Below are 27,448 nucleotides of genomic sequence, written 5' to 3'. Positions count from 1 at the left end.
TTTACATACATTTTTGCGAAGTTTAGCCTTTTCACTCGGTTTATTTTATTTATAAAGGGCTTCTTACGTGCAGTTCTTCCTCTGTAACTATGCCTTTTGAGTGTATTTCGAATTGTTTGTGTAGTAACTTCCTTCCCTAAATATTCCATAGTGTTTTTACGAAGAATGGTCGCATTTGTCTTCGGAGTTTTCTGAACTTGCCGCACTAGCCAACGCACATCTCCAACTGAAAGTGCTTTTGGTCGACCAGATCTTGGTTTATTGTCAACAGTTTTCGCTTCTGTCCACTTTCTGATGATGGATTGTATAGTAGATCGTGGTCTATTTAATATTTCACTGATAGTTTTTTGAGTTAAACCATTCCTGTGGTGTTTTATTATCAAAACTTTTACCTCATCAGAAACCTCGTTTTGCTTACGACCCATTTTGACAAAAACTATATTTTCAATGAAATTAAATATTTGCTGTCAAGGGCAAAGCCTCCTTTACTAAATAAAACAGAAAAGGGGGATTCCCAAATAATATTTGAATTTGACTTTGATGATAGCACATCAATGATGAATACTTTTTTTGTTCTGTTTTTGGTGTTATTATATAAAATTGCATTTTTTGCGCTAATTAAATTTATTTTTTGAATTTATTTTAAAACATATTACGAAAAATAAACTATTGCATAAAACTGCATTATTTGTTTACTTTAAATTTTCTTCAATTACCCAAAATAAGTGAATTTATTATCAATTTTGCTAATGATGAATACTTTTTTTGACCGCTGTAAATAAAAAGAAGGACGACCTTACCGATCAAGCGATGGCGAATAAGTGGTCGATCGTAATTTTACACAAAGGCAATATAGCACTTAGTGTTTCAATTCAATGTAATTTCCTTAGTACGAAATGACATTTGTTAGACAATTCTTTTACAAATTATACGGGGTTGGAAATTACAATTCATTCAATTAAGCAAGAGTAGATACAGTACATTTCAATATAATAAACAATTCAATTCACTTTAAAACAATTCAATTTAGTACATTTTAATTAAATACATTTTAATTGAGACATAATTTAAGAACAGAATTGTCCAATACCTGTATATAAAGAATATCCAAAATGGAGTTATCATACCTCAATTCCCACTCACCTGAGACAATTTTTGAGAGTTGATTGCATTTTATTACCTTGCTAGAAAATCCAAATAATAAGACAAATGGGTGTTTTTATAATATTTTAATTATATTATATTTGTTTTTCATTTATTTTAGATTTTTTGTTTTAGCTTATTAATTTTATAGTAATATTTGTTTTTTCATTTTTTTCTCATAAAAATTGTTTGTTCAGTTTTTCTTTTTTATGTGTGCTCTTTTTATTATATATTATCTTCTCCATTATTTATGCCTTCTTCTTCTTCATTGTCATCTTCATGTTCTTTTAGTATTCTTTTTGGATGGTTTTCTTCTTAATTTTTTATGGGCTTCTTCTTCTCATATTTTTTTCTTCTGTGATGGATATATTTTTGTTTTTTTTTTCATCCTTTTTTCGACTCGAATATTTTTGATGTCCTCTTTTCGAAAAATTTTTTTCATCTTTTTATTATTGATTTCTTTTTTTCCTTTTCGATCTTCTTTTTTCATGTATGTAGATTTTTTGTGGTTGGTTTTTTAAAATAAAAAGGGTTTACAGTATATGTATATAGTAGGGTTTTTTTGTTGATGATCATTCAAAAAACATTATTAGCCACATTCATATAATCTGTTGTACTTTTGGGATTTGTAATTACTGTTTATGCTTCTCTAAGATCATGTTGTTCACATTCTTTTGTCTTATATGCATCTTTTTTATCAGTTCTTTTTCCTCTGTTCCATTTTTTTCTTCCTTCGTCTAGTTTAGGTCTTTTTTGCAAGGAAGTTTTTTCATAATTTTTTTCATCTTCTTCTTTTCCCATACATTGGCATATTTTTTAATGTTTTTTTTTTGTATTTTATAGCGTATTTTCTTTCGGATCTTTTCTGTATTTTATGTTTTTATCATTTTTTTGAAGAATGGCAACAATATAATGTTTTTTGAAATCATTATATATTGTAAAAAAAATCTGAAATCAAATTAATAGTGTTGAAAAGAAATGCAATTCAAAATGCAACAGAAAATTCAAATTTATGTGCAACGATTATTGATACTTATATAAATATATATATAGATTATACACATATTTCTCTTTGTCTTTATTATATTAAGAAGTCATAAATAATTAAAAATAAAAATAATTACAAGTACATATTGTAAATCAAATCATAAAGTATTTTTTTTTTCAGGTCTTTGTGGCTGTGACGCTTTCAAGCTATTGCGACAAGACACACGATTGAGTGAACCGTTGTTTCCGTGCCTGGATTCCCTACCGGCACTTAGGCCTCTCGTCATTTTGAAAGCTATTGCCTTAGATCTTAGATCTCCTATCGGGTCCCCTCCGTTTCTTGTCTTGTGCTTGCTTTCCCTTTTTTCTCTTGTTCTACTGCCATGCATCGTACTGTCTTCGTCTTCATTTTTCTCTTCTACTTTCCATGGCGAACACAATGGGCCTTAAGGTCTCAACCTCAGTTTCTAACCGCTTCAATCTAACCTTACCTACCTAAAGAAATACTAATTTATTTAAAATTTTATCACGTGCAAATTTGTGTAAGTAAACCATTGCAAAATCAATATTTGAACAATAGTTTGAAGAATAGACTAACGTTGCACATTGAGAGACATAGGAGGCAGTGTCATTAGCACAACAACAAAAATCTACCCTCAAAAAAGTTACCTTGATTGCAAAATCAAAACGCATCGCATCAAAAAGGGTAAAAGATAAAGAGTTGGCATTAGACCCCAAATCGGAATGACCAATGACAAAAGTTAAAGACACAACATGTTTCAATTGCTTACGATATTTAGTTTTTCCTTTTATTCCAACTTCCAACTGTTGCAACCCTCAATGTGAATCCAATTGGAATACATCGAAGAGGTTGTGTCTTTGACGCGAGTTATTTTACGGTATGGAGAAGACGAAGCAGAAACCCACTCTTGTTCGCATGACCGCACCTTATAAGTGCATCCAGATTGAGAGACAAGATATTTGCTCATTCTAAAGCAAGAGAACTCCCGAAAACAGAAAAGATAATGGAAAAGTAAACTGTATCGCTGAATCGGTTAGAATATCAGCAACGAAAATAAGTGAACCTTATAAAAATTAATCAGTTGACGTACCTATTACTGCTTTGTAACTAAAAAATTATATTACAATTATAATTAGCATTGAGCTATTTTCGATACCATGCGTAATATCTATTAGATGCATCCAAGTGTAATCCAAAGTGGAGCTGCTATTTGTTAAAAACAAACTACTGGTAGTAGAAAGTGTATAGAGTCTACACTGTAGACTGCTGTATGAGTGATTCCATATCAGGCTTTGGGTACACCCACATTTCTCGGACATTACTAAAATCGCATACTTCAAAATACTAACTGAATCACTGTAAACATTGCCATTAGAGAAAGGTATGACAGGCAGAGATACAATATCTTTCCAAAGAAATTTATAAATAACTTCTAAGATATCCACCGCGCCAGTCAATTCCTCCAGATTAGGTTAGGTTGAAAAAAGAGGGTACATTGAAAAAGAAAATCTAAGTCAGGAATTCCGTGCTACTTACAAATTTCATAAATGTTTTGCATACCATGCCCCTAAGTTGGTCCATGTCTGCTATTGTGTCCGTCACCTAAGTCAATTCTTCTAAAACTTTTTTTATTCTCCCTCAACAACATAGCTGATAAGAATATTCTAAAGGAAATCAGAATATTCTAAGGAAAAAGATAGATAAACTTGTTAGTTTCGTAAAGGTGTAAAAAGAGGCGTATGCGAAAGACTTGGCTATTGCGGTTAGAGAAAGTTTCCCAGCACTCTTAGAGATATAATTCGGAAAGTTCTACGACATCGAAGTGGGCTACCTAAAGTAGACTATGCGTAAATCCGTCTAAGACGGAAGTTGTTTTTTTCGGCAGGAAATACAAGTAACCTACAGTTGAGCCTGTCCCCTTGGAAAGTGCAAAGTACCTGGGCGTTTTGCTCAACAGGAAATTGAACTTCAAATCTAACATTTGGAGAGGGCAAGAAAGGCAACTCTTGCCCTATACATATGCAAGAGGTCTATTGACAAAAAATGGGGGTTTTAATCGCGTGTCATGCACTGGGTATATACTGCAGTTGTCAGACCTATAATGCTATAGGGTGCTGTGGTCTGCTGAGCAGTGCTTCAAAAGTCCACTTCCTGTTCAATACTCAGCCGGATCTGAAGCATGGCTTGTTTGTGCATAACAGCCGCACTGAGGAAGACACCATCTGATGCACTCAATTAATTTCTACACTTAATACCTCTGCAATCGAGGCTACACAAATTGCAGCGACTAATGCTGTGAGGCTAAGGGAGCTTTCTCTTTCTTCATGTGGCGGCTACGGACATGTTACGGATGTGTTATCCTTGATACAACATGTGGGAACATGTTGTTGTAGCAGTGTGTTGTACACTGAGGCAGCAGCCCTTGCCGATGAAGGCTTTCACCGGGTCATTCTGGTACGTACAACCGGCTGCCATGGGATTGAACATGGTCGTCAATGTCTATTTAAAGTTTGCCTTGTCATATCGAACATCATAGGCCCTCAGTATTTGTGCAAGAGCCGATAATGCCCGGCCTCTCACTGAGACTCTACGCTCGATACCGCTGATTTTCCGCGACTGACGTTGCAGCTACTCCGTATGGAGCATTCCTCTACCCTCAACAAGTGTACGCAAGCCCGGTAGCTTGCAGCTAAACTTCTCGTGACAGCAATGAACACCACACAGATTGGACCTCAATGTTCTTGAGGTCCAATCGAGCATCATAACAACTCAGTACTTGTGCAAGAGCCGGTGCAGCCCAGCCTTTCACTGAGACTCTCCGCTTGATACCGCTGATTGCCCGCGACTGCCGTTGCTTCTACTGCTAGATGGCGTTGTGGTCTGGTGAACGACGCTTCAAAATGGAACGATCCAATGGAAACCTTGTTTGTGCATCACAGCCGCACTGAATTTAATTTCTACCTCTGGATATCAAATGCCACTGGACATTGAGGCTAGACAAATTGTTGTGACCACTGCTGTGAGGATAAGATAACTTTCTATTTATTCATGTGGTGGCTACGGATACCGTGTTAAATGATAAAATGCTAGATGTTCCAGACAGTATGTTTTACACATTGTCTGAGCCGGTTTTTGATAAAAAGTAATGTACTAGAATTGATTGAACCCTCTAAAATCCCTGGTAATAGAAGTTATATAGACTTCTATATAACTTCTTCCAGACAAGACGCAAAGGAAATGTCTGGCAAGTTGCTGCACATCCTCCTTATCCTAAAGGGGCAGTGCAAAACGTAGAGCCTTCAATTTGCTCTGCCAAAGTTGTCCCGTTGTTGTTACCTAGGGGAGAATGCCATGGAAAATTGATGCCCGTTAAAGTCTCCAAGAACCAGGCGAATATGGCCAGACAGTAGGCCACTAATATCGGCAGCTTCTCCGTATGGAGATAAAAGCTGAAAGTTCCAGTCTGTGTGATGCTCTTAGTTATCCCGTGCCAGGTGTTGGTCAGTTTTGTCTCCTACATCGCTGCAACCAATATGTTCTTGCGCCCTATAAAATCCACTATTTCGTCGATCTTGTCTCGGAGAACATTGCAATGCAATTGCAAGAAAGATACTCTTCCTGGCACTGGACTAGCAATATTGGGGCTGGTTACATTGACACACAAAACAGATCGGAGGGGTCATAGTCCAATGACGACGACGCTGTTGTTGTTGTGGTAGCAGTGTGTGGTACACTGAGGCGGCAGCCCTTGCCGATGAAGGAATTCATCGGGTCAATCCGGTACGTAAAACCGGCTGCCATTGGACGTTTTGGTCAATATTTATACAATTGGGCTCGTCTTAGAAATTCATCCCCTAGTTGCTTAAATTTAAATTGGATCTGTCGTTTAGACTATACTTGACACAGGGTCACAATATAACTTCAATTGAAATCCAATACAAAGTCGATAAGCTCGTTTGATATTAAGTTGCAGTCATTTTTTTTTTATTCAGAGACAGAAAAACGAACATCGCAAGATCATCAGTTCAAATTAAGTGCCAATGGAAAGTATACAATTCTAATTAGGACCTGAAACATTATTTCAAGATGTTACTAGGTAAGGTTAGGTTAGGTTGAAAAGAGGGTTCAGAAATTAATCCGCCCCATGCCACATACACCTAAGCCAGTAATCGGCTATAAAAACTATAAAGTAACATCTAAGAGAAAATTTTAAGTTTGGCATTCCGTGCTACTTACAAAATCCTTAATTGTTTTCAATACCTCTCCCCTAAGTTGGTTCATGTCTGGTATTGTGACTCCACCTAAGTGCCGGTATCTGTTGGACATGAAAGCCGGGCAATGACAAAGAAAATGCTCCAACGTCTCATTATCTTCCCCGCATGCTCTACACATGCTATAACTTGCCGCACCGATTTTACTTAAGTGAGCTCGTAGTCCTATGTGTGCCATTATGATACCAATGGCTATACTGACCTCCTTCTTGCTTCCTTTCAGTATAAGCCTCGTCTTCTCACGATCTGGTCCCCCATAGGATTTTCACCGTCCTACCGACCGTTTCGCTGTTCCATAATGTTACATGCGCATTTGTCGCCCACTCCCTTAACACGGACTGCGTCGACCCAAAAGGCTTCGGGTTAACCAAGTTTATTGACGGCAGTCCTCTGGCCTTCACCGCCAAATAGCCTGCCCCTTCATTTCCCCTTATTCCGTTGTGGCCCGGCACCCAAACGATGCGGATTTTGCCATTCTTAGAAACGCCTTCTCTGAGGATCACAAAATCCGCATCGCAATTCGCAATCTCCTTCTTACACTGCAAGACTGTTCGTGACCTTACCGTCCTGGTTGTTATTGCCCTTATGACAATTTTACTGTCGGTAAAGATGTTCACACTCGACATCCGTGCATTCCGTGATCACCTGGATCTCCGCCTGCAGGACCGTATTATGGTCAGGCAGTCTAAAACAGATCTCAGTCCCTGGGTTCTTAATGTAAACCCCCAGGCGCACTCTGTCCTCCACCTTTGATTCATCCGTGTTACATGATCTTCCAGATGGCAATACTAGGGTTCCGTCAATCCAAGACTGTGCCGATGGCAGCAGTGCCTCGAACTCCACTTCAAGGTTCATCTCAGGTATCAGATCGGAAACCTTTTCCCTTCTTTCCAGGTTTCCTATCGTCGCCTCGGTTATGTCGCGATGGTATGAGCTGCTCCCATCCTCAATCCATTCTCCCATTGCCTTAAGTCCATAGCCGCAGTGGCTACCTCACACTTAATCTGTATATTAATGGGTCGGATATCTAGAATAGTATCCAGTGCCCTAGTGGGCGTGGTCCTCATCGCTTCGCCTATGCCAAGATAACATGCTCTCTGAACCTGTTGTATGGTCCTTATGTTGCACTTTTTCTCCATAGCAGTCCACCAAACTACTGATGGGTAAGTAAGTATTGGTCTAATCACGCTTCTGTAGATCCAGTGGACTATCCTTGGATTCAGGCCCCTTTTCGAGCCTACGACCAGTCAACATAGTGATCAACATCTGTGAGTCTTCTCAATACGCTCCAGAATGTGACACTTCCAATTAAGTTTCCTATCCAAAATCACTCCTAAGAATTTGACCTTGCCAGATATCGAAATCGTTTTATTGGGGGACATGGCGCGTCAACTTGGCCCACATTTCTGTCTTCTCTGGATTAACATTGACATCCCTGGGTCTAGCCGAGTCATATGCCATATGCAAGACCCTTTCGGCCCTTCTGCATAGCTGGTTCAGATGTTTACTTCTAAGAAATATTATAACATCGTCTGCATAGCAGACTCCCGACATAAATAGGTTACTATCTGGCCATATTCGTTTGACTTTAATGCGCATCACATTTAATGGCATGCTCCCCTAGGTAACGACCAGCGGGGCATAGCTTTGGCAGAGCACATTGAAGATGTAACTAACGGAATGCCAAAATTAGTACAAATTGTCATGAAATTTTATTATTCGGTGGACCGTTAAGCTTCAAACTGATTTACCAGAAACATAGCCACTACGGTTATCATCCGTATATAAATTTGAATGATTTATTTGAAAAATTATTTGGTTTCTAATAACACACTTGACACATTTCTTAACATTATTTATTATTTCCCCATTAGCATTTTTTTAAACCCAATTTGTAGACAAAATCATGCGGAACAAAACAAATTGTTTAAACGTAACAAAAGTACTTACCATTAAAAGTAGGTAAGAATATTAATCAGTAGGGGGCATAGTAATTGACACGTCCACGATAACCTCTTCTAGAACCAATGATAAAAATGCATAAGAAACTATGCCCAGAAGCAAAGAAATATGTACTGAATTAATCAGCGGGATACTCATACTTACATAGGGCGACGAGCACCACGGAAAGTGGTGGTGTGACAGCATGCTCTGGACACTCGAGAACCACCACGACCTCGGAAACTGCCGCGTGGGAAACGATTGGTAGTCGATAAACCGGGACGATTTGTTCTCTTGGACATAACCTAGAAGGAGAAACGTTTAAATGCAACATTGATTATATGTGGAAACAAATAAAACGAGCAACCAAACACTACCTTTATTTGACGACCACGAAACAGTGTCTCATTCATGGCCAATGCAGTCTCAACATATTCTTTGGAACCAAATTCAATATAAGCAAATCCTTTTGGATGACCATCAGCCTTATTACACAGAATTGTAACACGATTTATCGTTCCACAACCATGGAAATGTGCCTCCAATTCCTCAGCCGATGCACCATAGTCAACATTGCCCACATACACTGAGCGTGTATCGATCTCTTGCTTTTCCTCCAATGACAACGGCACCGTGGCCAAACCCGTTGTGGAACCAGCCATTTGTTTGTCTACCTCAGTTTGCATTTGTTTAATTTTTTCAGCTTCCTCTTCCATTTCTTTGACGCGAGCTTTAATAGCTTCCAATTCGGGATCAATTTGCATATTTGTTTCGTCCTTTTGGGTAAGGAAAATAATCCAAAAAAAATTTTAAAAATAAAAATGAAAACTAAACTGAAGAAAAGGCTTTATTTGCGAACGAAATTATGATGATAGTGATAATAATTCCAAAATTATGTCTTTATATGAATCACGCCCAAACTCGTGAATCTGTGAATCTTGTCTCGTTGCAACTGAACTTCAGTAAAAATCGATGGTAACAAAGCCAAGAAAATTGAACAATGAAGAATTGGGGTTTATGTAGCAGACGGTCACGACGGCAACAACAATAAAGCCAACACAATTTCGGCTGTGGCGTGTGGCGTCTCTCTTTTGCAAACGAAGTTGCCAGATGCCAAAGCTAACTTTATAACAGCTACTTTCCCCAAAACATAACTTATGGGGATTGTAAACATCAGTGGGGAACATTTTGCTTGTTTATAAACAGAGATTGTATTGAGCATAGAAGCCATTCACAATGAAAAATGCCTGATGCTTTAATATAAATAAAAAGCAGAGTACAATTATTTTTGATGTAGCCTCGATTTTTAGATTTTTTTTTAGTTTGATAAAACCGAACACAGGTGAGCTGTTTAAATTTATGAACACATTTTTGGGATCTTTTTGTACACTAGAATAAAGGGTTACCCATTTTAAGGGTTTTTTATGAACTATTTTTAAACATTTGACTATTACACACAAAAGAAACCATTAATGATAAATGCCACATCCACCATTCAGGGACGATACTAACATTGAAATCGCCTTGCAGCCTTAGAGAGCTGACCTCAAGGCTATATTTGCAATTGTATGAAGTTGTTGAGGCATAACAATATGTTCCAACTACTGAATTACAAGTATCCTTCTCCCCATCGCATCCAACAGCGGAACGCATAATTGTGCACCATTAGCGAGACGGCTTCAAACATTCAACAAATATTCACACAAGTCTGTAACTCAGTAAAGATCACTAGAGAAAAACATAAGGCACATTCCGTTTAATTGTAGACTACGAGGCAGCTATCGAAAGCCCCATAGAATATGGTGGTTGTTGTTGTTGTTGTTGTTGTAGCAGTGTGTTTTACACCGAGACGGCAGCCCTTGCCGATGGAGGATTCCATCGGGTCAATCCGGTACGTACAACCGGCTGCCATGGGATTGGGTGGTAAACCAAGCTAGCGGAGTCAACGTTTAAAGCTCCAACGCAGAAAACGCAGAAGAACGAGCCCAAAAAAATAGTGAATGTTCATCACTATAGCTTTAAAGCTGCCAACGGCTTTAAGAAACGTATACTACCCGTGTTTGCTAAGAAGCAATTAAATCCGTCTTTACATTATTCTAGAGAAAATATATGGCCGCATCATTAATCAAGAACTGCATAAGCTACATACACGTATTAAAACAAAACATCCACATTGAAAAGGTAGTTATGATGTGGGAATGTTAGAAGCCTCAGCTAAGATATTTGAACAAAAATAGGTGCGACCCTTCGATGGAAAGATAAGTGTTACATGTTAGAAACGTGGACAAAACGAAAAAGCCTTTAGCGAGCAAGTTCTGCCCGGAATCATATATTTTCCCTTATTCTGGTTGGCATGGTCAAATGTCGAAATTTTTGAAAATGGTATTATCGTTGCCGTAGACGAAAGTTCGTTTGCATTTTTGATATCACATAAGTCAAATTTGATGAAAACAATCGACATATAAATTAATTGTATTCTAAACTACATCGAAGGCGAACAAGTTTCAGAATACCACGAAATGTGAAATTCGCCTTCGACTACGAGTGCTGTCGATTTTCGACAACGGGAATAAGGATGATGGTTTTTGGCCACCTAAGCAGATCGGATTTGACAAAAGGACATATATCAACAACAATGCTGGTCAATAATGAAAGAGTGGAAGACCACCATTCTTTGTCAGATTCATCTATATAAACGGTTTATGGTATTCATTTGCGATGAGTTGTAAGCTCTTCTGATATTGAAAAACTTACGCATATAGCAAAACATTCAACGAAGCTCTTAACACTGATTGACTTGGTCTGAAAAATTTTCCAACGTTATACTGATTTTGATTTGTACTGATTTGACTGACTCATATATCGAAATATTCAATGAAGCTCTAAACACTGATATTGACTAGGTCTGACATTTTCCAACGTTATACTGATTTTGATTTTACGTTATTATCCCCTGGCAACGTAATTATAGTTGGGTAACAATCTATCCAAAAAGCTCGTAAATAAAAACAAAAAATGCCACAATAGTTTTATTAACGTTTCATTTAATTCCCGCCATTTTGCTTCAAATCATGGAAAATCTCATAAGAAACCCTAACCTCATTTCAATGAAACACGCACGTCACAATACAAATTCCGGGCGACAACATAATCTGGTAACACCATACTTATATTTACATCTTTTCCTACGCGGATACATTTCTGGGATACAAAAAAAGCTTTTTGTATGCTTTAAACTTGTTTTAGCTCCTTTCCTCCTATTCTTTGCTATGATGCTACATTTTTTCCTTGTGTTTATTTTTTAGGGAACTGGTTTTAGGAGAGGGAGTTTCTTTCATTCACTTTTGCCTATTCTCTTACCTCGTTTATCAGTTCAGATTCATTTTCGCCATTAGCTTCATCCAAATTGTCCAAGAGTTGATCTTCATTCAATGATAAATCTTCATCGGCCATTTTCCTAGTTTCGTTTTGTTAGATTTAAGTTAAAATACTACAAATATGTCCTTTAAATTAATTCTGTCAAGCGGCGGTCGGTCTGTTTTGTTTTAATACAAATGACGTTGTACTTTTTCTTCTGAGGTTATTCCTTTCTGCTTCTTCTGTCTTCCGTTGTATTTTCGACTTCTTTTCGAATTTTCTTTGGTATTATTCGCCCCAACAAAATGGTGGTGGTAGTTGTAGTGTGTGTGTGCTAAAGGTTGGGAATAGAAGCTGTATGTGGTAAAAAATTTCAGAAAACACGAGTAAATTTTCCGGAAATAACAAACGCATATTGTAAATTCTCGCACTAATTACAACAGGTAAGTTTATTCAATTGTAAGCATTAAACACTTATTTTATTTTGATATACTTACTGATTTTTATATAAAAATACTAAAATCCGCCTTTCCAACGTCAACGCACACAAACGTAAAAAGAAATTTTTTGCTGACAGCCGCAAAGGAGTTGCCATGTCAAAATATTACTTACATGCAACTCTGAACATTATGTTTCTCTTTTTTACCATCCAGAGTGAACTGAGAGCATATCCTCTTAGGATTGGTACTCTGTTCCAATTTTCACACGAACAATTGTTGAATTCCGAAAATTGGAACAGAAATTCAACAATTCCGAAATAAAACCGAATACCCTGCTTTAAAAAGCCATAATTTTATAAAGAATTGGTCAAACAATATTAAAAATAAATTTCCCTAAAATAGCTAACTGATCCAAGATCCAATTTAATCTTTTTTAATCTATGATTTTATATAACCTCATCTGTTTGTATTGTTATTTACAAAACAGTCAAAAGCAAATAGCAGCTCTAGCGAAATTTTTGTTAGAAGAGCGTTACAGACAATTTTTCGCAAATCGAAATGACTTCAACTTTTCGCCCGAACAATTGTCAAAAAGCGTTATAAAAAAATGTTGACAACGAAATGCAAACACATTCCGTAGAAGTGGTACTGAGTTCTTTGCAACAATAGCAGCGACATGTCACTGCGTCAACGTAAATAAATTGCTTCAATTAATTGCTCACGAACTGGGTCACAAGCAACTCTGTTTGAACGTATTTGCATGTGTTGTGTGACTTTGAATAACTTTGGTTTGTGTTATGTCATCCAATAGAATGCGGCATATTTTTCAACCAATTAAGGGTTGGTATTATATTCTGCTTTCGGAATAGTCGCTGAAATTTTTAATTTTTCCGCCAGCGGAATTTGACAGCAATCAAATGTTTTTGTTTCCGTACCAAAACGCGTTCTTTATGGAGTTTGACGGTATTCCGCTTGAAATTTAGAACAGAATACTTAGCTAAATAGACAATTGTCGTGCGAAAGAAGTTAGTACTAGGCTATTAGAAGTGTGGTGGCTTATCCTAAAAGTACACTTACATTGGCCACTAAATCCGGATTTATGGCCTATTCGAGATTTAAATGCTAAATTCCGTGTTTTTTTTAGGTTTTACCATCCATTTTTGCTGGATCTATTTTTAAATCTCAAATAAACCCGATTTCATAGCTGAATAATCGATGAAAGTACCAAAATATTCAACTTTTTTCATGAATTATGTATGGATGTATGTGGTATAGACATTCATGTAAACGCATGTACGCTTGCGTATGCCACTTAAATTCCCAAAAACGCAGTGATATTTTTTCCAGAACATCTGACTTGCACTGGATAGTACTCAAATATTGGGTTGCCCAAAAAGTAATTGCGGATTTTTCATATAGTCGGCGTTGACAAATTTTTTCACAGCTTTTGACTCTGTAATTGCATTCTTTCTTCTGTCAGTTATCAGCTGTTACTTTTAGCTTGCTTTAGAAAAAAAGTGTAAAAAAAAAGTAAATTTGATTAAAGTTCTTTCTAAGTTTTATTAACAATGCATTTACTTTCTTTTAAAAAATCCACAATTACTTTTTGGGCAACCCAACCCAATAAAACACAGCAACTGTTGTCTTTGTTGTGTGTTGTTATTTGCCTTTGTTTGTATTCTGGCGAAGAATATGGTTTGTCGGATTTCGCAATAATTTAATAACCATTTTCGCTGCGAATGAAGTCAGTACTAGGCTTAAGCAAGAAGATATGCTTAATGGGTAAATAAAACACCTCTATTGTTAGAATTGTTAATCGTGTCTGCCATGGCGAAACAATTAAAGGTTTTCTCATTTGTACAACAACCACAAATCATATGGTGCAATCCGCCATGTTGTCATCAAGCTGATCGACGTTTTGCCAACACACACAAAGAAATTTGCGTGACTGTGTCCATACGTGTGCGTACATGAGCAGAGAATATGCAGGAAAGAAGATAAAAACAAAGAGAATGCAGACAAAAATCTGTCAACTTAAAACCGTCAAACCGGGCCGACCGTTAGCAACTGTTCGCGTGAGACCACCTTTTTAAATCCGCCTTGCTTGTCTGCCTTCATTTAATGAAAATTAGATATTAAATATGACGCATATTGATGGCATAACCGCTTCTTTGGCATCGATTTTATTTTATAATATATTCTAGATAAATGTATTTCTGGAAGTAAACCCACTCTTCCAATGTATGTAATTCATAAAATTACTAAAAAAAAATATTTTTTTAATTAAAATTTTAGTCAATCACAGTTTTTCAAAAACTGTGATTGATATTTTCATTTTTGTGATTGAAGCAGTTTCAATTAAAAAATTAGTTGGATCATTCAATTTCGTGATTGAAACTGATTTTTATTTTTTTCTGTTCATGAATATGTTCATGGTGTTATTAATCATCTTAAAAATTATTATTATGATTCAAAATCAGAATGTGTTCATAAACAATTTTGAATAAATAAGCTTTTATAAATTCATTTTTATTGGTGTTTTTGTAACTAGAAAACAATAACTCTAAGCGACTGTTCATAATGAGTGATTCCGAGTATGAGGAGGAAGAATATTTAGTGTTTGCGGATTTCAAAAACCAAATTGTTCCGAAAGAACTATCAGATGAAAACTCGGCAATAAAAATCATTGGCATTGAAACCAAAAACCCTGTGGCTGAAATAAATGGCAGCATATTCAAAGGTTCGTACAGTTTTTTATTTATTTAAATAAATAACACTTAAGTTTAATTATTAAGTAGTAATTATGGAAAACAATTAAGGATTAATAGCTGCACACACTTTTTAACCTAACTTAAGTAGTAATTAGTTAGGTTAGTAATCTTACTAAAGTCCGGTAATGTGTTTGCTTTTCGGATTTTGTTCATACTGAAAGGTAAGCAAAACCACAGTGACTGACAAATAGATTTCTTGCTCATACAACATGGCGAAACAATTAAAGGTGGTCTCATTAGTACAACAACCCCAAATCATATGGTGCAATCCGTCATCTTGGCTTCAAGATACAGACATGCACACAAAGAAATTTGTGGGCGTGTCTGTATACCTGAAGACAACAACAAAGAGAATGCAAACAAAAATCTGTCATCTTAATACTATTAAAACTCAATCCCATGGTAGCCGGTTGTACGCACCGGATTGACCCGATGGAGTTCTTCATCGGCTAGGGCTGTTGCCTCAGTGCATGACATAATTACCATAACTATAACACACGTCAAGGAGTTTTGGTTGTGTGTGTGTTATATTTATGGTAATTATGTCATGTACTGAGGCAACAGCCCTTGCCCATGAAGAACTCCATCGGGTCAATCCGGTGCGTACAACCGGCTACCACGGGATTGAGTTTTAATAGGATTAAGATGACAGATTTTTGTTTGCATTTTCTTTGTTCTTAACTTCTTTCTCGCATGTTTTCTGCTCATGTACGCACACGTATACAGACACGCACACAAATTTCCTTTTGTGTGTTGGCAAAACGTCGATCAACTTGATGCCAGCATGGCGGATTGCACCATATGATTTGTGGTTATTGTACAAATGAGACCTTTAATTGTTTCATGATTTTCATCGCGAAAAGCGAACATAGTACCAGCCTTAAACTAGCATTATTTGCAAGGAAAAGTGTATTGAGGACCTTTCCACTTTTCGTTTTGGGCTAGTGAGGCAATTTTGTTGTAATTTTAAGGTCTTTCTTCTAACTCTTATCTTATCGTTTATTTTTAACAATTTATGATTATTACAATAAAAAGTTCTTTACACCACAGGTACATACGATTACGTAATGGGAACAGATGTGTTTTTCGAAAAAGATCACGATGCTCTCCAAGAAGACTCTCTTTATGAGGTTTCAAGTCGACAAAAGTACAAAATTTATGGAAAAACTAACAAAGTCATAAGTTTTGAAAGAATGTACGTGGAGAGCATGAGGGACACGGAGCAATGCGCTCAGGACATAGAAGCTGAATCGTCTGCAGAGAATGTGTCAGTAGACAATAATTTGAAGCTAAATATTACATATGATGAAGCGATTAAACAATTTCCAAGTGTCAATGACCCCCAGTGGAAAGAAAAAGACTTATTTTAATAAATAAATCAATATAAAGCATAAATACAAGCACAAGTATAAACATTAAAATCTTTGTTTTATTGTTTTATTTGATTGAAAACTATAGGCAAAAAATTTATTTATAAATATCGTAAAGCTACTAGCATTAAACTTAAATATAATTATTATTGTGTGTTTCAGCGAAATTTCAAAATGGAAGAAATAATTGGACAACCTATGCAACCACCAATAAATTTTAATAAATTTCTAGAGGAGTATCAGCGAATGTTTAAAACTCCATTTACCCAACCATGTAGCGAAATAGACCTACAAAAAGTCCTAAATTTAGGGGATGAGCCATTTCGTGATTTACAAGATAAATGCTCTCTGGAACTACTTGAACATGAAGACGACGCCAGAGTTGACGATTTTTTGCCAGGATTTACGGAACTATTGCGTGTCCCCAATATAAATGTACCAATGAATGCCATAACATTGAAATCGTATTGTCTCGCAACAAAAAACAAGGAACCAAAAAGGCATAATCCATTCAACAGAACTCCCGAAATCTATATCTTCTACAGGGTAGCTTCGAAACCAAGCGTTTCTCCTTCAATAACACTACAACCAGAGCAAGAACTAAAGGTATCTATACGAATGTACAGACCAGCACGTGTCACGCATGCTGGCCGAACTATTGAACGGCCTGTATTTGCACAAGAATTTGAATGTTTGGGATCAAATTTATTGTCGGAACTGAGAGACAAAATCATTTGTATTTGTAATAATAAACGCTATTTCGATGTTAGTGAAACACCCGATGCTCCCTTGCCAGACAAGGAGACTGACCCTGGATACTTTTTTATAAATGATACGTTTTATAATGACATGCGAAATCCCATGAACGCAGATTATTCAGAGACTATAAGGAAATGGGCGAAAACCGCAAAAGGCTTAAAAGATTTGACATTCAAAGTAGCTCGAATGGAAGAAACACGCGTAATCGATTTAACTGTAAGTATGGGCTTTCCCCAACTCTACCAACATCATGGCAACTGTGAACATGTCTTCGTGTTTTCTCAACTGGAAGTTATAACTAATCCTTGCAAACAACTTATTGAACTCCATAACTATCCATATTTGAAGTCGTTGAACCGTCATACCTCCAGGTCTTGTCAAACCTGCAGTGCAGTGAACTACGTATTTGTGATTGAAGGAAGTAAACGGCTGTTCAATGATCCAGCTTACCTGTGTCGCAAATGTTTTAAATCATTCCTTTATGTAGATGGTAAAAAAGTCGGCGATTTTCGGGCATACCGTTTAAATGATGATCCATTATCAAAATCTGAAAATTTAGACCCAAATAATGATGAAATGAACACCGAAGATGAAGATGATACAAATGGCGATGACATTGAAAGTATAATTGTGAAAGAAGAAGCTAACTGCAACGAAGAATAAAGTAAACTTAATGCATACAGATATTTGAAATCTGGTTTTCATATTTTCTATTTTCAGCATAAACCAAATAGCTAGTCCGAAATAATTATTATACCCCGTTTACACTGCTCATTAAATCCGGATTTTAGGATCTCGTCAGCTGATTTTATGAAGGGAAAACAGATGATCGAGCCATTAAATCAGTATTTAAAAAGCAGTGTAACCGTGGTTTTTGTTTCACCAAAAACAAAATAACAAAATTATGGGACTTACATAAATCCTATGGCAGCCGGTTGTGCGTACCGGACAACCTGCCATACAGGCCGATCGCCCGATATGGTGTATTGAACTCATAAAGGGAAAATTTTTCATCCGATTTTGATAGTAAAGCAACACCGTATGGTACAAAAACAATACCGGAAGGTTAGGATGAAGCATAAAATGATTAGTACCGTTTGGTTCTAGCCTTATTACTGAAATGGTATTGGTTGTAATACCAATCTGCTATTAGTTTTAGCACCAGACCGTTATTGGTTTTAGTACCTAACCTTTATTGATTATTCCATCCCCAAATGAACCAAAAAAACCTTGGAAAATAATTTTAATTTTACTTTATTTCGATTATTTATGTTAATAATTACAAAAGGTAATGTTACACCGTGGCCAATCTCAATTCATTATATTATGCAATTGATTCCATATCCATTGATTCCCAGAAGTGGTTTTCGTATAAATACACCAACACAGCATCTTTTACCAAACAGGAGACTGTCATGTTTTTGATGTGGAATTTGAACTATATCCTTTTTCACCGCTTTCTAGTATTTGAGCAGTTTTTTTGCGCACTCAAATTGTATCAAAACACTTTATTTATTTGTTTAACAAATTTTATAATGGCGTCAACATTTGAAGCACATAGCTCAACAACAATTCTGACAAGAATACAAATGTGACGACGTCAATTCTTAATAGCCTCCTTTGTCTGGTAATGAATTGATACCAAATGGTATTAAAAATCTTTGCCAATGACGCTAACAAAATATTACCACGCGGTATTGGCAAAGTACCGTAATTTTTCTATCAGTGTCGTTCTTAAGCATTGTATCGATTGTGAGATTTTAACCATGTATTCAGTATTAAGGTTCGTTTCGGAGTAAAATAAATTGAGTTGTTTCCAAACAATCAAGCGAAATGGCTCTTTTCCTTGACGCGTTCTTCGATGTGTAACAGGAGTCCTGCACATTTGGATGACCCCGATATAATAGGGACGTGCCGTTTTCCTCTCGCGGAATTTTCATAGTGACGTGTAGTTTTTCTATAACGATATTTTCATAGTGTCGTGATAGGGACTTGTGAAGTGAAATAACACTAACGTGACGGTTGTTGAAAGTAAATGTGATGAAATAGTAGCATGATAGTGATGTGAAACTGTCGAATAGTGACGTATTCAAAGTGAATGTGCTAGTATATATTTCGTTAAGATTGCTTTTAGAAAGTTCATTCAACAACAACGAATGGTGGGTTTTCGTTTATGTCGAGTTAGACAAAATTGTTCATAGTGCGTCAGGGATGCATTTGGAAAGGTTTCAAATTTAGAAAAATCCTTCACGGAATCGAAGATGGAAATAATGGGGAGTTCCTTCGTATGGGAACATTTCTATACGAGCTTAGGGTGTTTGCCCAAAGGGTGCAAATATCTATTCGAATATTTAAACCGAAAGATAGAGGAAGACATTAGACATGATATAATAGAAGAAAGCATGCAAATTAGGCTGGAGGCCGGGAAGACACTTTCAAAACATTCTTGGTTTGGATGAGGATGATAGGAACATGAAGACTGAGACAGAGGTCCCAAAAAAAGGTGCAGAGATGAAAGCGTGCGAATCAGAGCTGGTGAATGCTACAATCGAATTGGAAAAGATACGGGAAACGTGCTCTGGAGTCGCAATTGGTCGACCTGAGAGCGAAAAACGAAAAATTGGAATATGATTTGCAGCTAGCCGAGTATGCTGGATTACGTCTCAAAGTCACTATACAAGCGATGCGAGAAAAAGCTGAAGAGGAAAGCCATAGCTTGGTGAGTCAATTGAAACAATAGGAACCTGAGTTGATGAAGGTGCGCAAACAGCGTACTGCTGCTGTGGCAGCCAAAGAGGTTTTGGAAGTCGAATGCAAGGAATTAAAAATCACAATGGAAATGCACAAAAAGAAGAGAGAGGACGCTCTTAAGCATGTAAAAATATGCATGTTCAAGTCAGGCCAAAACCGCCAAGAAAGAACTTGAACCAGCCAGTAAACAAGCAGAATGTGATGTCAAAGCCTTAAATGACGAAGTTATACAGCTTACCGAAAACTTTGCCGGCTCAGAGGGAACTCGAAAAGCAGCCGAGACAGAATGGGACGAAATATCCGAGACGATGACCACCAACGCTAGTAAGGGCATTCTGATAATTGATGAGATATGCTGTTTGGAAGCCAGTATTACCGCATTCGTAGGAAAACCAAAGGAAGAAACTGTATCAAAACAGGAAGCCATTTATGCTGCCCTACCAAAAATTCACAAACCCCAGACAGCAGGATACTCAGATGGCACAAATAGGAAAGTCAATGATATGATGATATGCTACAAATGGAAAAAGATGAAGACCAACGTGTCAGTGCTGTCAACAACAACAACGTGTCAATGTGTCAAGAAATCATTTTGGGGAAAAGCGTTCTATTTATCCATAAAGGCAGGTTTGCGATATTTTTCACCGATTACGTTTTTTAGATAATGGATTTAATGATTTCTTCATTCTATAAGACATTCACCCATAATTTATGAAACAATTTTAATAAAAATGTAATGATATCATAGAGATTTTTGCAGTGTTTCAAAAAAGTATTCGCGAAAAACATGTGTTTTCATCTGTGAAAATCGAACATAATACCAGCCTTAAGTCAGCGCGTCCGATATACTGGTAATTAAAAAAACACAAATATTAATAAAAGTATTATGTTATCATTGAAATGTTTGTAGTGTTTAAAAAAATATGGATTTTCAATTGTTGGGTCGTTTTATATTTACCAGTCTAGCGGATTCTCTAGGCGACCAACGGTCATTGGTTTTTTAATCGACTATTCGATTTTTTATCCACTAAAAGCCAACTTCGACCTTTATACCAAAGAGACGAATAAACGATTAGTTGTCGACTCTTTATATACTAGTCGATAACATCCATTTACTCGCATTTCGCACTACAAAGTGCAAAAAAACAAAATAAGAACACATACCCACATACCACCAAAAACTTAAAAACTTAATCAAATAAATCATCATCAGAAATGTGTATATGTTTGCATTTGTCGCCAATAACTTGCTTAAAGCAAAAAGAAATGAGATACAGTGACTAATATCGCTAAGTGGATAAACTACACTACCTAGTCTTGTGTTTTCAACTAGGTCCAAGAATCCGCCGCAGGAGGCAGCAATTAAGACAAAAAAGAACTATTTGAACCGAGGATGAGTTCGGAAAAAGAGAAGAAAATCGGATGGTTCCATTCACTGACCAGGCGAAAGAAATCTCAGTCACAAAATTCGATAAATATAAGCGCGACCGTATCTGATACTGAACCTACAAGTTCCTCCATACAACAAATGCAAAGCAATAACAACAACACAATTGAAGCTGCTGAATCAGCTTGTAATCCTGGAAGTGGCCGCAAACGTAAAGAAGAGAAAAATGCATTTCAACGTTTTAGAAAGAAAATTGGCCTTAGATTCTCTCTTAGACGGCGCAAGTCATTCCAAGGTGACGGGGCGACTACAGATGCTTCATCTGAATTCACAACGGCTTCTCCAATACACGAACCACTGCAGTTCAATTTCAAACGTAGTGTCACAACGGATGATGCTGACATCGTTACACCATTCTCAAATGATTTGAAACGTTTTATCAAGAAGAAATGGCTAGAACGCGAAGATGGTCCCAATCGCGTTATGTACGAAGCAAGTTGTGAAATGCTCAAGTAAGTATATAAAAGTTACGAAGGAATAATATTAACTAACAATGGAGTTTTAATTGAGGTGGCGTTGGTATCCAAATTCCTTAACATAATGTTTGTTTGTCTGCCATTTCTCTTCTACCTCCTTGTGCGAATACTTAGGTCTAGTTCTCCTAGTGAAGCGAGGTCACCTAACTCCCTTACCTATTCACTTGATTTGACCTAGGGTCGAGTCGTCGTAATATTGATTTTGAAAAGTTAATTAAAGACTACCAGATCTTGTTGAGTGCGTTCAAATGTACAAAATAGTTTATAGTGCACGGATAATGCTGTTGTAGCCTCATTTGTATGTAGAGGAAGTGACTCTCGTCAAGCTTCATTGGTGGGCAAGCTCGTTCCGGTCCATAAAACCGATCGCCACGGGAAGTTTATGTTCATTGTTTATTTTAAGGCGTCAATAACTCGTCTTGTCATATCGAGTATCGTAAGCACTCAGTACTTATGCAACAGCCGCTGCCGCCAGGCTTTTTGTTAAGACTCTTGATGTTCTTGTTGATCCATCTTTTTGGCTTTTACTAAACTCTTCACTGGATATCGCTGATTGTACGCGACTGCAAATGCAGCTACTCCGTATACGAAGCATTGCACCATCCGCAAGCTGCGGACGCCCCCGCTAGTTCCCAGCTGACCTTCTCGTAATGGCGATGAACATTACACAAATTGGAGCACAGAGTTCCAACCCGTGTGTATTGGTAAGGTTTAAGTGGCAGCCTTCCATCAGACAGATGGTTATCGTCCATTTTGATACCACAGGAAGAGAAGAGGAAAAATGGCTTCTATTCCTACCGTTGAATCAACCAGTTTGCTTTAAAAATCTCAACATTTTGAGAATGTTCACATCCGCTAAAGTTCTCAACAAATTAGAACTTAAAGTGGAACTCCTTCTGCGGGACACACACACAGCAGAAGTTTTATTGTCTCTCCTTCTTCGATGACCTCACAGCTTCTGCAAAAGTCGTTACATGCAACATTCAGTCAGTCAGCCAGCATGTTTTTCGAATAGACAGTGACCTGTAATGACGGACACAATGACTGAGACGTTTGGTCTAGGCAGCAACAGCAAAGCGGTAGACCTCTTCAAGTCTAGATTTTGCCACATAATTTTGCAATGTTCACAACCCCCCATTTGTGACCACCTCTTATTCGTTGCCCTCCGGGCCTTATCCTAAAAACCTAGCTTACATGTTGCTAGAGATTCCCCTGGAATTAAGCTCTAGTCTCGCAAGTGTATCTGCTTAACAATTTCCTGGGATATCTCTGTGGCCCGGCACACAGAACAGGTGAATTTTGAACTGTTCAGCCATCTTTTTAAGAAATCTGCGACAGTCGAAAGAGGTTTTTGAATTCATAAATACGTTCTCGAAGGATTTAATGACTGCCTTGCTGTCTGTGTCGCACTAAATTCGTTATAAGTACAACATACCAACATAGGGCCCGTGTAGCCTTCACAACTAATATGACCGAAGATTAATTCTGAGTCGAGTGGTTCTGGCTAGGCAGTTAAACAGATGACTTGTGTCGTGTGATCCCTGGTCACAATCAGCTCCTACAGAACATCAATCCTTTCTCTGTAGGAATTGAGGCGACTGCATCTGCCGGAACGTAATTGAGCCAGAACTACTCCCCGGGAAGTCAATCTCTTAAGGTGCAACTAGAGACGGTCATTCTCCAAGAACGACATTCACCCGGTAGCTATTTGTCACATCTGCTACCGTGTCTGCCTGAGTGTTGTCTAGACCCGCACGACATGCCGCTTAATCTAGAGGTCTTGTAGCGCTGAACCTCACGCTCTACATCATGTAAATCTACCTTAAGGCTTCTGAGGAGACAGACCTTCGCAGATCTGAATATTATTCCACTGCGTGTCACAAAATTAATGAGACCACATTGGCGCTGCACAACTTACCACAGACCGGTCAATTGCTTTGTACGTGGACAACAAGGTTTCTTTGTCAGCACCCCAAGTGCTGCCGGCAAGTTATTTGTGGACCTTGTTTCTACTTTTGACTTTATCGCAAATTGCTGTGGCATTTGGGGAGAATGTGAAAGAGCTGTCAGATTTGGTGGCGGATATCTTGAGATTTCTTGCAGCGAAATATGAGGCAAGTTCGTTGAGACGTTCAACCTATCGCAGATGTCAACAATGAGTGGCCTGATGCCATGATCGTACAATCGTCCGCATATGATACGATATCTATGCCGCCTGGAGGGGGTGGAATGGAGTAGAGGTAGAGGTTAAACAGTGCCGAAGATATCACCCCGCCTTGGGGAACTCCCTGTTTTACTCTACGGTGCTTCGACTTCTTATCCCTAAATTCCACAAATGACTGGCGACCACACAGATAATTCGCGACCCAGCGTTTCAGGCCTGGCAGGAGGGACGAGTTGGGGAATGTCCTAAAATAGTTTGGCATGGCTGACCGAGTCGAATGCCTTCGATAGGTCCAGTGCCACGAGGACCGCCACGGCAAATGTGTGCGGTGATGGCATGCAAAATAGTTGTGCTATGCAGTCTTCGGAATCCATGTTGATGCTCGACGAATGGAAATTCTCCTTCGAGGCTCGGGAGGGTTGAAGGTTGAATAACCTGGCCCACCTCTTCTGATCAGTCACGGTTACTTAGCCAAAAGTGACTGAGATCCTGTCATCCCGTCTACCGGGGTTCGAGAGTGACTTAACAGTAGACCACAGCTTGCCTAAACCGGTGCCTAAGCTACATTGCTCCAAGTGTTCCAGCCACAAATTCCGCTTATGTCCATTGACTACCCTTTTTATTTCCAGATTCAGCTCACTGATTTTGGGGTTAGTGGGGTCCATACAACGAATCCCATCACGCTCGTCTGCAGATCTCTCAATAAGATGGCTGAACAGTTCAAAATTCACCTGTTCTGGGAGCCGGGCTACAGAGATAACCCAGTGAATTCTAAAGCTGACGAGCTTGCGAGACTAGGAACTACCTTACACATTCTAGGCATACTAGAATCTGTGGGTATGCCTCTAGCGACTTGTAAGCTAAGTTTTTAGGACTAGGCCCGAAGGACAATGAATGATAGATGGTCACAAAGAGGGGGCTGTGCAGTTGTGCTGTGTGCAGCATTCGGTAACTATGTGATGTGGCCCTATCTAGACTTGAAGAGGTCTACTGCTTTGCTGTCATTGGCTAGAACAGACGTCTCAGTCATTGTGTTCGTCATGACAGGTCACTGTCTAATCGGAAAACATGCCGGCAGACTGAAGGTTGCCAACAACGACTTTTGCAGAAGCTGTAGGGATATCGAAGAAGAAGAGACTATAGAACACCATCTGTGTGTGTGTCCCGCACTAGCAGTTAGAAGGAGTTCCACTTTAGGTTCAACGGTAGGAAGTAGAAGGCATCTTATTCTTCTGTTCCTGTGGTATCACAAAGGACGAAAACGTCTAAGAGAGTCTGATGGCAGACTGCCACTTAAACCTAACCTATCGGGAAGCCAGCCAGTAATGAGACTTATTAATTTCAAGGTTTGCTTCTACGGAATCTTCTGTGCTTAGCGCCGAGAAACGAAAAACATTTAGACTACTCTTTGCAAGAATACAGACTATGTGTCTCCCATAGCCCGTACCTTGAGTAGTTTAAATCCAGGAATTTTTAAACCATGAACCATTCTTCCACACACCCATGGTTGCTGGCCAAGAACCACGTCAAACCCTTCTTTCATCAGTAGGGCCTTTAGTGCCTTGACCTTACAATGGTGGAGATATATCTGCAGAAACCGGACCATAACTCAAGATTCAGAATTTCCAACACTGTTGCGTTAGCTTTGTCTTCTGAATCCGCCAGGAGTTCATTCTCACGAGATTCGTTCGATATTGTCATTGTAAGTTTCCTTACGCATCCAGGGGCAGTTGGGAAAGCAATCACTCTTCCTCGAGACCCTGGACATTAGCGGTGTGAAAGAGTCCTCCTTAGATGCTTCACAAGCTGTTGCTGTCGAAGTACCTGTTGAGTTCCCTCATTTTCCGCCAGTGTACACCCGTGTGTTGATAAAAGACTATGGTTCAGCTGTCATCATTTCTGCCATGCAAACCTTCTCTAATTTCTATAATCGAATGAATTTATTTATTTTTAAATATTATTTATTTTTGTATGTTTTTTCCTTTTTTCAGCCAAGTTTGGTATTGGGGAGAAATATCAAGACGCGATGCCCAAAAACAATTAACCGACAAGCCAACCGGATCATTTCTAGTACGGGACTCTGAGACAAGTGGTTGTCAATTCACGTTATCATTTCGCATTGTCAATGTGACACTGCACTATCGACTAGAGTATCGAAATGACTATTGGCATTTTGAAGAGCTGCAATATGAATCCATAGTCGAGATGATCGAAGACATATTATATCGATGTACAAATGATAATTTTGTATGTTTTGTTAAAGTACCAAATGAAGTTCAACCACCGTTTCCGGTCATATTGAAATATCCTCTGAGTCGTTATTTGAATGTGCCAAAATTACAAGATCTATGCCGCCGAGTTATACAACGCACGACAAAATTTGAAGACATTGCCAAACTGTCAATACCACCAGGTCTACAAGAATATTTAGCCGAAAAAAGAGAACTTGTATTCTAAAAGAATGGAGGTGAGGAAACAAACGAAAACCCCAAAATATGGCTTTTTTAAAATTATTTTTCGAAACTATGTTAATTCCTAGTAGGATGTGAGTGGCTCTTATTACTAAAGTATTAGAAAAATAATCTCTTTTATTATATACATGCATCACATACATATATAAAACCAAAGATTTTACTGTTTATGTTATTCATGAGTTGTTTCTTAAAATTTTATCAAGGTCTCCTGCGATTACTTTGTTTTTAAGAAAGTAAATAAGGATTATGAAATATGCCGAGTCAACCTATTGAAACTAACTACACTGAAATAAACTATATAAAAAAAAAAAAAAACAAACATATTTTGTCCTATCAAAGCGTTGCTTTTATCTCTCAAATATAAAAATACTATCTTTATCTTTGTCTTCCTTAAAGCGCAACAATTTTATGTTCAACACCTGTTCTATATACTTTTACAAACATATTTATATGTTTTCTATACACACAAATACTGCAAATGTTAACTTTATATTTTAAAATTAAATAAACTCAAATAAAAATATAATATTATCTGAATAATCATATCGTCGATTTGGGCATTCATCATACCTTAGGTCTGTTCGCAGGAGAGTAAGCACTGCCTTTACTTTCTTTTCCTATTTATTTATTTTTTTGAAACCGCTATGGCTACAATTAACGCTGTGTTTCCGTGTATCGACCTTGGCAAAGGGCCAACAAAATCTGCACAATCCCATGGCAGCTGGTTGTACGTACCGGATTGACCCAATGGAATCATTCATTGGCAAGGGCTGCCGCCTCAGTGTACAACACACTGCTACAACAACAACAACAAAATCTGCACATATGTATGCCAAGGATGAGGTGCAAAAGATGTATGCGTTTTACCTGCTGGGAATTGTTGTAAGTTTGAATCGTTGACATTTTTCATAGCGTCTCACATACGAAGCAATATCTCTAAAGTTACCGCGCCAGTAGTAAAGTTTTGTTACGCGTGCTATTGTTTTATTAGTGCCCCAGTGACCTGCTGTAATGTCGTCATGACATTCTTTTAGAACTCATTTTCTGTCAACTTTCGGGACTACCAGTTTCCAGG

General features: G+C 37.9%; 4 protein-coding genes across 6 annotated transcripts; 3 read left to right on the top strand and 1 right to left on the bottom strand.

The window, feature by feature from the left end:
- Positions 1-1,214: 1,214 nt before the first annotated feature.
- Positions 1,215-11,825, bottom strand: LOC106085321 (polyadenylate-binding protein 2). 2 transcript variants are annotated; one of them, XM_013249541.2, is made up of 5 exons: positions 11,725-11,825; positions 8,742-9,140; positions 8,530-8,669; positions 8,374-8,441; positions 1,215-2,091 (listed from the first exon to the last, which is right to left on the bottom strand). In XM_013249541.2, the coding sequence occupies exons 1-4, from the start codon at positions 11,815-11,817 to the stop codon at positions 8,399-8,401; spliced, it is 675 nt and encodes a 224-aa protein (XP_013104995.1). In that variant the 5' UTR covers positions 11,818-11,825; the 3' UTR covers positions 1,215-2,091; positions 8,374-8,398. The 2 variants fall into 2 exon arrangements, with proteins under 2 accessions (XP_013104995.1, XP_013104996.1); XM_013249542.2 differs by having other exon boundaries at positions 8,374-8,438.
- Positions 11,826-12,068: 243 nt separating this feature from the next.
- Positions 12,069-17,747, top strand: LOC106085320 (snRNA-activating protein complex subunit 3). Of its 2 annotated transcripts, none has more exons than XM_013249540.2 (2): positions 12,069-12,164; positions 16,465-17,747. In XM_013249540.2, exon 2 carries the CDS (start codon positions 16,477-16,479, stop codon positions 17,722-17,724), a length of 1,248 nt encoding a protein of 415 aa, XP_013104994.1. In that variant the 5' UTR covers positions 12,069-12,164; positions 16,465-16,476; the 3' UTR covers positions 17,725-17,747. The 2 variants fall into 2 exon arrangements, with proteins under 2 accessions (XP_013104994.1, XP_013104993.1); XM_013249539.2 differs by lacking the exon at positions 12,069-12,164 and adding an exon at positions 14,814-14,901.
- LOC106085322 (uncharacterized) lies at positions 14,612-16,353 on the top strand. The gene is made up of 2 exons (XM_013249543.2): positions 14,612-14,901; positions 15,983-16,353. Exons 1-2 carry the CDS (start codon positions 14,742-14,744, stop codon positions 16,300-16,302), a joined length of 480 nt encoding a protein of 159 aa, XP_013104997.1. The 5' UTR covers positions 14,612-14,741; the 3' UTR covers positions 16,303-16,353.
- Positions 17,748-20,901: 3,154 nt separating the features above from the next.
- LOC106085309 (uncharacterized) lies at positions 20,902-26,834 on the top strand. Its single transcript, XM_013249510.2, has 2 exons — positions 20,902-21,711; positions 25,891-26,834. Exons 1-2 carry the CDS (start codon positions 21,206-21,208, stop codon positions 26,354-26,356), a joined length of 972 nt encoding a protein of 323 aa, XP_013104964.1. The 5' UTR covers positions 20,902-21,205; the 3' UTR covers positions 26,357-26,834.
- Positions 26,835-27,448: the final 614 nt, after the last annotated feature.

Source organism: Stomoxys calcitrans, chromosome 5 (assembly GCF_963082655.1).
Source record: "Stomoxys calcitrans chromosome 5, idStoCalc2.1, whole genome shotgun sequence".
Taxonomy (NCBI): domain Eukaryota; kingdom Metazoa; phylum Arthropoda; class Insecta; order Diptera; family Muscidae; genus Stomoxys; species Stomoxys calcitrans.
This window is presented reverse-complemented; position numbering and strand designations above follow the sequence as displayed.

What these genes read in the sequence shown, in the direction of transcription:
- LOC106085321 (XM_013249541.2), bottom strand. Translation starts at nt 11,817, where the DNA reads ATGGCCGATGAAGATTTATCATTGAATGAAGATCAACTCTTGGACAAT. An exon ending in AATCTGAACTGATAAACGAG is followed by an intron (nt 9,141 to 11,724) that starts GTAAGAGAATAG and finishes CTTACCCAAAAG; the next exon opens with GACGAAACAAATATGCAAAT. An exon ending in CGTGGTGCTCGTCGCCCTAT is followed by an intron (nt 8,442 to 8,529) that starts GTAAGTATGAGT and finishes CATTGGTTCTAG; the next exon opens with AAGAGGTTATCGTGGACGTG.
- LOC106085322 (XM_013249543.2), top strand. Translation starts at nt 14,742, where the DNA reads ATGAGTGATTCCGAGTATGAGGAGGAAGAATATTTAGTGTTTGCGGAT. An exon ending in AAATGGCAGCATATTCAAAG is followed by an intron (nt 14,902 to 15,982) that starts GTTCGTACAGTT and finishes TTTACACCACAG; the next exon opens with GTACATACGATTACGTAATG.
- LOC106085309 (XM_013249510.2), top strand. Translation starts at nt 21,206, where the DNA reads ATGAGTTCGGAAAAAGAGAAGAAAATCGGATGGTTCCATTCACTGACC. An exon ending in GCAAGTTGTGAAATGCTCAA is followed by an intron (nt 21,712 to 25,890) that starts GTAAGTATATAA and finishes TCCTTTTTTCAG; the next exon opens with CCAAGTTTGGTATTGGGGAG.